At 40.4% G+C, this 12098-nt stretch overlaps 1 protein-coding gene across 1 annotated transcript in view; it reads left to right on the top strand.

The window, feature by feature from the left end:
* The window catches only part of DNAH7 (dynein axonemal heavy chain 7), a 234795-nt gene that overhangs the window by 81201 nt on the left and 141496 nt on the right, over positions 1-12098 (top strand). The window contains exon 22 of the mRNA XM_029910522.1: positions 8358-8570. Coding sequence (XP_029766382.1) covers positions 8358-8570 — 213 coding nt within the window. The remainder of the gene's footprint in view (positions 1-8357; positions 8571-12098) is intronic.

Raw genomic sequence — 12098 nt, 5'->3', positions numbered from 1 at the left:
CAAGAGAGGCTTAGGTTGGACATTAGGAAAAACTTCCTAACTGCCAGGGTGGTTAAGCACTGCAATAAATTGCCTAGGGAGGTTGTGGAATCTCCATTATTTGAGATTTTAAAGAGTAGGTTAGACACCTGTCAGAGATGATCTAGATAATACTTAGTCCTGCCATCAGTGCATGGGACTGGACTAGATGACCTCTTGAGGTCCCTTCCAGTCCTATGATTCTATGATTCTATCCTACAAACACTGGGCTAAAGTTAAGCAGTATTCCCTATATGAAGCAGCACTTACAGGCCCTAAAGAGGGCAAATTACACCCTATTTGTTCACAACTAACTGACCTTAGCACTGCCAGAACATGAGCTCTGAGTTTGGCCAGAGCCACGACTCTTGTGCAGAAAAGCCCAGTCAAGAGCCTCTGAACATTTCAGGAGAGAATTCTGAAGATAAGCATGACTCTATCCAGCCAGCTCAGGGGATAAGTCCTGCAATAGACCTGGTCTGGAGTGATAAACCCCCCTGAAAGGATCCAAAAGTCACTCCTGTGAAGTCCTAACTCAGGTTGCTGTGTAATAGGAATTATTCCTATTATTCTGGCTTTCAGTGCACGGACCCTTTCTCTGCCTGGGAAAGAAGCTCAGATTCTGAAAGGTGGGAAAGGGTCCACTTTTCCACCCCTCCCCTGAGCCACAGGCTGGCTCCATCTTAAAGCATAAGGAACACTTTCAGGCACTCTGTGACCTGTATAGATGCATATGAAGATTCCACTACCCAGAAAGCTGCACTGTTGTGGGATTACAGAACGGTAGAAGAGAAATAATTTCCTGTGTTCAAAATGACTGGAGATGTACTGAGTCAAGCCTTGAGTGGTTGCATTGAAAGCAGCATAGCATTCCTTTGAGGAATTCCACCAAGATTTCAACAGTTTCTACCCCACCATCCACCTCAGCCTGGGCCAGTCCACATAAGAGGTCCACTTCCTAGACACTACAGTGCTAATAAGCGATGGTCACATAAACACCACCCTAACCAGAAACCTACTGACCGCTATACTTACCTACATGCCTCCAGCTTTCATCCAGACCACATCACATGATCCATTGTCTACAGCCAAGCTCTAAGATACAACCGCATTTGCTCCAATCCCTCAGACAGAGACAAACACCTACAGGATCTCTATCAATCTATTCTTAAAACTACAATACCGACCTGGTGAAGTGAAGAAACAGATTGACAGAACCAGAAGGGTACCCAGAAGTCACCTACTACAAGACAGGCCCAACAAAGAAAGTAACAGAACACCACTAGCCATCACCTACAGTCCCCAACTAAAACCTCTCCAGCGCATCATCAAGGATCTACAACCTAGCCTGGAGGACGATCCCTCACTCTCACAGACCTTGGGAAACAGGCCAGTCCTCGCTTACAGACAGCCCCGCAACCTGAAGCAAATACTCACCAGCAACTACACACCACACAACAAAAACACCAACACAGGAACCAAATCCTGCAACAAACCCCGGTGCCAACTCTCTCCACATATCTATTCAAGGGACACCGTCATAGGACCTAACCACATCAGCCACACCATCAGGGGCTCGTTCACCTGCACATCTATCAATGTAATATATGCCATCATGTGCCAGCAATGCCCCTCTGCCATGTACATTGGCCGAACCGGACAGTCTCTACGCAAAAGAATAAATGGACACAAATCTGACATCAGGAATCATAACATTCAAAAACCAGTAAGAGAACACTTCAGTCTCTCTGGACACTCAGTAACAGACCTAAAAGTGGCAATTCTTCAACAAAAAAACTTCAAAAACAGACTCCAATGTGAAACTGCAGAACTGGAATTAATTTGCAAACTGGACACCATCAGATTAGGCCTGAATAAAGACTGGGAGTGGTTGGGTCATTACAAAACCTAAACTTAATTTCCCTAATACTAATTTCCCCCTACTGTTACTCACACCTTCTTGTCAACTGTCTGAAATGGGTCACTCTCATTACCACTTCAAAAGTAATTTTTCCTCCCTTGGTATCCTGCTGTTAATTGAATTGTCTCATTAGGCTGACCTTACACTTGGTAAGGCAACTCCCATCCTTTCATGTATTTAAACCTGCTCCTGTATTTTCCACTCCATGCATCTGATGAAGTGGGTTCTAGCACACGAAAGCTTATGTCCAAATAAATGTGTTAGTCTCTAAGGTGCCACAAGGACTCCTTGTTGTTTTTACTAATACCAAGGGTATCAAATTAGAAACTATTGCTGTCACAGAGTGAAACATCTGGAGCAGGAGTATCCAATGGAACCTAGATAAAATTTCCTCCAAATGAAAACATTCTCAGCATGACAAAGGGAAAAATATAATTTGTATACAAGAGCTAACAATTCCTGTATAAGATCCTTAATTCCGATCCACCCTCCACACCCAGAATCTTCAGATTTGGCTGGTAGTAGTCACAGCAAGACACAGGTCACAAGCTATGCACCTAGACAACATGCCAATCAGTGTCCTGTCCAGAGAAACAGACCATTCATAACTAGCCGGGATTCATAGTCACAAGTTCAAAATCAAGATGATCTTGTGAACCCAATGCAGAGCATTGGTTGCCCAGAGGTCAAACCAAGCATGGCTCTGGCCATAATTTTACTATCATGGTAAAATTTTGTAAAGTTCCAAAACTTCATTTCATCAGTCATTTCATGAGAGTGGTCATCCAGAGCTAATTATCTGTAATGGGTGGATTGCTGATGCTATGTATCAGCATTATTCTCTGGGTGGGTTTCTCAAAAATGCTTCTACAAAAATTCCATTTGAGAACATGTAACCACGCTCGATGCAATGCAAGATTAAAAGTCATTTTTAGATCACATCCGAATGCCCCTTTGTAGACAGGTAAGTAGAAACATGCTGAAAGCCAACCATATTTGCCAGCTCACTATGGAAGCAAGCCTTGCAGGATGGGAAGCATACTTGGAAGACAAATGTCAAAAATCTCAATGTCAAAAATACTTTAGTTCACTTTGACAGCTATATCACTGGTGTGTCTGAACAGAACAGAACAAAACAAAACAAAAAGCCAACCCCTAAACGTGGCCATATGAGATTGGACTTTGATCCTTCGAGTTCAATCTCCTGTCTAGGACAGGGGACAGTACCAGCTGCATCAGAAGAAGATGCAAGAAACCACGTAGTGGGCAATTATGTTGCTCACTTGGGATTTGCTAGACAGCAAAGGAACCTACATTGCACCTGCAGAAAAGACCAGACCTCTTCAAGGAGGGGACTCCTTCATCTGGACCAGGAACACCTACAGTTAACAGCATCAGTAGAGATGTGTAGTTCAGCAGGGATTCTCCATTAGCCTCTGATACATTTTGGTATCTAGAGAGACCTCAATCAGTAAATCAATTGATCTATTCAAATTAATGTTTGACTGTGCCTAGTCAAATTAATGTTTCTGGTGGGAGGAAGATAGAAAACTCTCTGGGGCAAGGACTAACGCTTTATGCCGAGAACAATGGGGCCTTCACCCTTGTATGCTACCACTATACAAATCTAATATTAATCACAAAGTTCTGGTGATCTCACCTACATTAGAGTTTCTCCAAAATGGTTGATTGGAGTCCTACAATCAAGCACCATAAAACATGAAAAACAGTCCTAGTGGTGTTCCGTAGGAAGGCACATCAGACTTCCCATCCAAGTATCATCAAATACCAAGGTTAATTCAAATTTCAGATTAGATAAGCCTATGGGTGGCCTTTCTTAGGAATTTGTTCCCTTATCTATGCAAGAACCACATTGCTCTTATCATGAGGAAAAGGTTATTTTTAAAGCTCCAGTAACCTTTCTGTTCAAGCTAAGTTCCTCTTTCTGCAATTCCAGGGAAATAGTTTTCTCATCATTTTGTTCTAACCCTTGGTATTCCTTTAGATGGTTGTGACAAATGGGCATTCCTAGTGCTATAAAGATATATCTGAAGTATATGGAGTACACATGCCAATTGTACCCTGTTCATCTCATTCTACCCCAAGTGCCAAAGGCTTTATGGCCTGAAAGTGGCTGCAGGTAAGATGTTAAAATCCTGCACCAGTGGGCATGCTAGGAATCTGGGAAACTACTGACAGAAGTCCCTAGAGGGTTTGTGGGGAAAGTGTATGAACCTCATCTGAGAAAGATTTGCAAACCAAGTTTCCATTCTTCTGCGGAGGCATCCTTTGGTAGTAAGATTGTACTAGGTTGGCTGCCACATAATTCCTTGCTATATATGGGGGGAATTTCCATACCTGCCTATTATTCTATTCTAATAATTAAAACCCTGTTTATCTCTCTCTCACACACACACACACACACACACACACACACACACACACACACACACACACACACACACACACTTCTGTGATTCACTGCTCACTACTTCCCATTAGTGATGAATGAGGAGAGAAGGTGTGCAAGAGAATGAGAAATTTCTGTTAGCAATGTCTCTCCTCATTCAACCCGCCCTACTAGTCTGGTAAATTACAAATTGAATTTTTTCTTTAAAGGGAGACTTAGGGAAATGTTGTCTTCAGATTAATTAAAACATTATATCAAGTTGTTTTAATGCTAATAATTATTTGCTGCAGTGTTTTTACAGCTTTGGAAGAACTCTTTAATTGCCCTGAGTTGAAGGTCAGGGCTTAGTCTTAGAGCCTCTGGCAATGTTATTGGCCCGCCTCTAAATTCCACGGTGGGATATGTTACATATTAGTGATGAATGAGGAGAGAAGCTGCTAACAACAAATTATCAGTTAAGAAATTTCTCAGTTCCATACCCAGGTCTGCCATAGATTTCATGCTTGGGCAAGGTGGGTGAGATAATATCTTTTATAGGACCTCACCCACCTTGTCTCTCTAATATCCTGTGACCGATGTGACTACAACTACACTGCATGCTTGGGCAAGTCATTTGACCTCTCTTTGGGTTTGTGTACATGGTGCTTTTGTCTGCACCAGAAGGGGTGTAAATTTTAATCAGCACTAGCGTGTCAGGCATTAATTCGCCTGTGTGAACCGGGCTGGTGCACACTGAATGTTCTCTAGTTTATGTTAATGTAGTACTGTTTGAAAGGCACACTGGTGTTGACTGAAGTATTGTGTAGACAAGTCCTTTGTCTCAATTTCCCATCTGTAAAACAGATAATACTTTCATACCTCACAGGGATGTTGTGAGGATAAATCCATGAATAATTATGAGGATAATTATGGTGTTACTAGCCATAGTAAAACCTATACAAAAATAATAAAATAAATAAAATCTCTCTAACAGGCCAAAATGAAATACTGATTCCTATCATCCCCCAACCTTTGGAGATGTTTGTATTTGGATCAGAATCTGGATCTAAATTTTGTGATCCTATTGCTGGGGACAAATTTTCTCTCACATAGCTATGTGCAGTTCCTATTGATTTCAGTAACAGGGATGCCAATTGCTGTTGAGGCCAGAATTGGGCCCTTACTAGTGCAATAATTGAGAGTTCGTAGCTGATCATTTTTCACCAAAAAGTAAAGCATTATGCATTTTCTAGTATGTATTTCTTTTAGGAATTTCTAATATGTGCTGCAAAAATCTCCTCTGTTACATTTATATTCAAAACTTGTTTCTGTGAACATTAATACATCTCTATAACTTTAAAACTATTAACAACCACAAAATGAAAACTTTGCATTACATTAATCATTAATCTTTTTTTTCTAGAATTACTTTGGTGATTTGTGGGGAAAAAGCACAATCTTCACCGCTTTTTGTATACAAGAGAACAAACTTATTTCTTGAAACTTTCTAGTGACCATAACTTTAACATGTTAAAGGGACATTGCTAACTTGAATTCATTTTTAAATGGATTAATTAAAAAAAATCATGTTTCTTATAGAGCACCTTTTAAAAGTATATCCTGAAATTAAAATAAAAAACAATTTAAAAAAAAAGTTATTTTTTTATTTCCCTCTTCCTAATTAAGTGTCAACTTAATTACATGTTAAGTACCATTCTAAATAGGAGTGTTTCCCTCAGTTGGGGCCTTAATTAGAGCTGGCCTGAAAATGGAAATACCTTCCCATGTAAAATTTCAGTTCTGAAAAAATTTCATCTTGAACTGGGACAAAAACATCAAGAAAAATTATTTTTCAGGAGATCAAAAACAGAATGTTTTCAGCTTTTGGGCTGATTGGTCAGAAACTTCAGTGAAACTGACATCTTCCAGCCTGGCATCTGGAGAGGTGAGGCAGAGAGCCTGGCCACTCAACATTCCTTCCTCTCCCCCGGCTCTGGGAACTGGAAAGGCAGAGAGCCAGAATGTTCAGCCTCCCTGGTTTGGAGCTGGGGGGAGAAGAAATTTTTATTTTTGCAAAAAGGCATTTTCTGTCAAAATTATTCTGGTGAAAAATTCTCGACCAGCGGAAGCCTTAATGTTTACTAAGGCCTTTTTAGCAAGAAAGACACTAACTCCATAGAGGAGAAACAGTGACACTGACTAAGACTAAAGTTTGTTTAACTAAAAAAAAGGAAGAAAATATTTTCTCCTCATTAGCTACTTTTAGTTACAGACATATTAGTTGTTACTTGTATCTATGGTAGGTATAAAATTTGCAGACACAAATGTGATTTTCTGATTGATAATGTCACTTTAACTTTTGAGAGAGGGCTTGGCATTTTCATAATATAAAAACTACAAAATGAAAAGGACCATTTCTTATATCCGTGGGAGAAAATAATAGATGCTCTTATACTTCTATTAATATAGTTTGGTCTTTTACATATTGTAAGTAGTCCGTTTCTTAATATGTGGCTCAAGCTCCTTCCTGGTGCTTCCTGCTTGGGTTCTCCACTCTCCTCATGTGGGTTGGGCCATGGTTTCTTTTTTTGTGAATGCCTGATGCATCCACGCAGGGTGGCTCCTCACTGTGCCCAAGACACAAGGGGTGTTATCCCTTGGGAAAATAAATTATGCTACCAGTGCTGGCAAGGAGTATACAGCCCAGTACAAGAAAAACAATAAAGTATATTAATACAAACCCCAGCAAATGCATGACACACCCAAAAATAACAGTATAATAAAGGAGTGGCTTTACTGGGAATAGGAAAATAGAATGTGGGGAAGGAAGGGGTCAGGGTTAACTAATAAATCATTAACAAATCAACCTATTCTCCACCTCCCAATGCTCACAACACTTCCCAGCCCCCAGATCCACCCGTCACCTTTCCAAGCAGATGGTATGTTAAGGTTGAGTCCTGAGACGAGTGCTGCAGCTCTGTGAATGTTGGACGGATTAAACAGAAAGGGCCCCCTTACTATGTCTTCACCCCTGGGTAGGGCAGGATCCTCTCCTAGCTCCGTGGTCTGGAGTCCTGTGTAGGTCTCATCTGGCTCTCAGTAGTCGGTGTTGGGTCAGACCATTGTCACTCTGGATGCTGATCTCTGCAGGGCTGGAACTGCTTGACCCAGGCACTAGATCCAACAGCAGTTCAGGCTCCGTTTGTGGGACATGGGAATTAATCAGAGATTCCCTGAGCTGTTCTTTTCTCTCTCAGTTCCCCCCACACTCAAAGCTCAAACTGAAACTAAAGCTAGTCTCTTTAGGTACATCTAGACTACAATTAAAAGCCCATGGCTAGTCCATGCCAGCTGATTTGGGCTAAGGGGCTGTTTAATTGCAGTGTAGATGGGCAGGCTCGGTTAGGAGCCTGAGTTCTGGGACCCTCCCGCTTGGGTCTCCTGCCCAAGTCTCCTGCCCAAGCCTTTACATCTACACTGCAATTAAACAGCCCCTTAGCTTGAACAGTGCGAGCCCAAGTCAGCTGGCACAGGCCAGCCATGGGTGTTGAATTGCAGTGTAGAAATATACATTGTCTCTGAATCAGGCTGGTCATCCACTTAGGGGGCTGAACAGCCCTTGCTCATCATTGGTCCAGCAAACTGCTTGTTTATATCTCCCAATGTAGAACCTCCATAGTGGCCTCAGCAGGCGCTTCTAGTCCATTCTGCTCACACCCCTGACGCCAAGCATGCTGGGAAATAGTGTCAGAGAGCTTTGGTACCCATTATTGTTGTAGACCCTAGGGTAGAACCCACTAGGCTCAGTCCAGAGTTCCAGGAGATGGCAAAGTCCAAGTGAGGGTTACATGTATTTTAAAAGTAGAATTTAAAAGCAAGTAACAATCTCACGTGAAATATACCAATGAAAATTTGTACTATTATTCTTTGTCAGAGTACATCTTAAAAACACAAAATTCATGGTAAGATAAGCAGAATTTGTGGTAGTTCCTTAGATTAACAATGTAATCCATTTTTTAATTCTCTCAGGCACTCGAGGATTATCTGGAACAGAATACTAGACAGATTGATGACATTGTTACCTTGGTGCGAGGAAAGCTGTCTAAGCAGAATCGAGTGACTCTTGGAGCACTTGTTGTGCTGGATGTTCATGCTAGGGATGTTCTTGCATCTCTAGTAAGCAAGAAAGTCAGTGATGAAAGTGACTTTGAATGGTTAAGTCAGCTTAGGTACTACTGGGAGGTAAGTAATGTCACTGAATCCTATTAGAAGAGAATTTTTGTTCACAGCTTTTCAATTTGTGCTTGCTTGCTGACACAGGTAATAGTAACACTAATATGAGAATTTTTGCTGATGACAAAATATATCTATCCAATCATTCTGCCGATTGCAAGATAAAATGGCCAATAGCCATAAATATATGATTTTAATTAAAATTACTTTTTTCCATCACTGTCGACTGTCAGTGCACTTGCTGAATCTGCAGGTTTACAGATAAAAACTAATTTGGTCTAAGAGTACAGTTTGATTCCCTGACACTGATGGCTAGGTAGAGAACTTTTTCGTAGTGATCTTAGGTTTTGAGTTAAGAGCTTTAGTCTGACTTATCAAGATTTCTGTGTTATGAGAATGCATTACACTTCTTGGCAAAGGTCTAAATATTTGTCTCAGAGACCATGTTTTTAAACATTACATTCATCAGGAGGAGATGTTCCAATATAAAGAGCAGCTTGTAGCAGTAATTAGAGAAGTCTGTTGGGAACAGTTGTTACCAGAAGACTAGAATCACTATACTGGCCTTGTCCAGAAGATGTGCTAAAGTATTTTTCGAAATGCCAGTTGGTCTTGTATCTAAACATGGACTGTTTTGAGCTGCAATAAGATTTACAAATGCACTGTACTGTTACAAATTAATAGTCAATAATGATCGATACGTTTCATGACTTTGAATTATTTCATAACTAAAGAGATCTCAGTTAACTCATTTTGATCAAGTTTTTTAGGTGATGATTAGTCAGTGCATAACAGAAAGGAGGTATACGTTACCAAAGTCTGTTGAACCAATCCTTGTAGCAGATGACAGTCAGGTATAGTGCTGTCAGGTCGCTTATTTGCTTACAACTTGGCACTTCTATACCTAAGTTGTTTAACGTTTCATTCTCATTATTTCCTCTTTTTCACATACAGACATATCTTTTGTAGTATCTTTCCTAGTTTTCTGTTACATTTCATACATTTCCAGCTGCATAATATCTGTTTTAGCTCAAGCTCCTATTTAGTTATGTGGCTAGTACCTTGCTAAAAATATTTATTTCTTGCTTAACAATTCTTGCAAAAATATTCCAAAGATTACTACATCTTTTCTGATAAGTTTAGCAAGCTAACATTTTTTTCCTTTAGCATGACCTCAGAGCATTATATGGCTGGCAGTTATGCTATAAGGACTTATAGAAGTCTGACATATAGGTCAATGGTACTAATGCTTTTTCCACTGTTGGAATGATAAAATCATGTGCATTGCTAACATTTATTGTTTCATTTTTAATTAGAGAAATTTGTATATAATAGAACAAAAATCTGGCTGCATCTTATTTTTGTGTAGGTCATTTAATATCTATCAGTTACCACTACTCACGTGACGTGAGTCATATTTGAGCTATTGTCCTAGAACAGTTCTCAAACATTTTCATACTGTGGCATGTAATTGCAGATAGATCTTATGGGTTCACCTCCTAGACATGACCCTACACTTTGGTAGCTACATTGTTTGGTTTTATGAATAAGTAATATCAAGGTAATATTGAAATAGTTTATTTTAGTGAAGTTTTACATCTCCATATTTTGTATCTGTACTATTTATTTTTTCTCTCTAGATGTGAGACTTTACATTTATTGATACTGAATCTCACCCATTGCCAATGGCTCTCATAGATGTAATTTCTCCCAGGCATGTTTTATTTTTTGTGTTTGCTACCCTCCATTCTCCATAAGTTGGTCACTGTTGAATATATTCCAAAGAAACATCCAACAGAGACATAAGTGAAACAGGGTGCAGAGAAAGGCTGGTTTTGAGTTTAGTTAATTGAAAAACTACTTAACATTCTGAGAACCCTGAACAACTGCAAGAAACCTTATTGCATGAAATCTGACAGATACAACACAATTGTGATCAAAATATCTCTGGGAACTACATAGATCTGCTCCTTAGCTAACATTTTGAGAACCACTTATGCCCCTGTTGACCCATGTTGGCAACAGAGTGGGGTACACAATTAGAAGTCTGTACCCAGGGACATGATTAGACATGCCCAGGTGGGCATGTTCTCTTCTGATTGCCATCTTCACAATATTTTGCGAAGAGGGACATGTGCAGTCTCTGCTGAAAGCTAAGAACTTGCTGGTTGTCATGGTTATTGTAGGATGTAGGTATGTAAAATATTTTGAGTTATATCACATGTAGAATATTATGTTCCAAAGCTGCTGGAAGTGAAACTGGTCACTTGAGCTGGCATGGATTTCAGTACTAATGCAATCAAGCATGAGAAAAATTGACATCTTTTGACCCAGCCTAGCCAAATGTTGGCAATCTGGACAAAATGGTGGCTTGGGCCTTTACAAATCACAAAAGAGCCCAAGCAAAAGATCTTGAATAGGGGGACCATCGGGGTGAACTAAAGTTAACAAAATGCCATGGTTATGAAAAAAGACAAAAGGTATGGAACTGTATACTAGGAGAAAGGAGGGCACAAGATGGCATCCATTATGGAGGCAACAGTGCCAGTGTGTGTGTCTCATGAAAAGTGGATCCCAGCTCTCTTGATGGGACAAGCTTTATAGGGACCATTGGGTGAGAAATACCTTATTAGACAGGAAAGAAACTTGTTAATAAGTATAGGCTCTAGACTGTGGTGTATGTTTTCCTTTAATCTGTAACCATATATTTCCAATCCTTATATTTGCTTCTGTTTGAATCTTTATTTTAAGCTTTGTCAGATAAACTTCCGTTTGGTTCTTCTATATACATGACTAAGTGCTGTGTGTTAAGGAGAGTGCTGAACTAATGAGACTGGTGAACTGGGGGGCACAGATTCCATGGAGGCAGCAAATCTGTGTGCATTGTGGATGTCCAGAAGTTGTGGACCTGGGCATTCAAGTGCAACAAAGTGGAATGTGCAGACAGGTTGGAGTGGCCTGTGCCTCAGGGCCAGAGTAGAGCTCTGGTGGCTAACTATCTCCATAGATTTAGCCACAAGTTGTCTCTGTTCTGACCTAAGGACTTACTTAGGGAGCCTAAGGGCTGGGGTGTGGAAATTGCTAGCCTGCAGCGGGAAAGAACGGGGCTTGCAAAACCTGGAGTGGCAGTGCTTGTGTTGCCAGCAGTTGGAAGTTTTGGACATGTTTTCCCTGGTGGGTACAGACAAGGCTTCCTCATGCTGTAAACAGGAGGTGGTGATTCATCCTCTATTTCTAGTTAACCCTGAAAGTGTCACACTACTGTCTGTCTTTAAATTCATTAATTAGTGTTATTGTAGTACCTAGATGCCCCAGTCAGTATCAGGCCTCCATGATGCCATGTGCTGTGTAAAGAAATAAGAGAAAATCACTGCCCCGAAGAGATTTTTGCTTAGAGGATCAAGAGATGAAAGCCTACTCATTTCATTTATATACCATAAGCCATGTGATCTGCTCAGTAGTTGTTTCTAATAGCAGCATGCCAAGCTGCACGTTTAAAGAATAATCCTGATTAGTTTTATTTATTTTAGTTTCCTG

Source organism: Terrapene carolina, unplaced genomic scaffold (genome assembly GCF_002925995.2).
Source record: "Terrapene carolina triunguis isolate 2854851 unplaced genomic scaffold, T_m_triunguis-2.0 Scaffold62, whole genome shotgun sequence".
Classification (NCBI taxonomy): Eukaryota; Metazoa; Chordata; order Testudines; family Emydidae; genus Terrapene; species Terrapene triunguis.
This window is presented reverse-complemented; position numbering and strand designations above follow the sequence as displayed.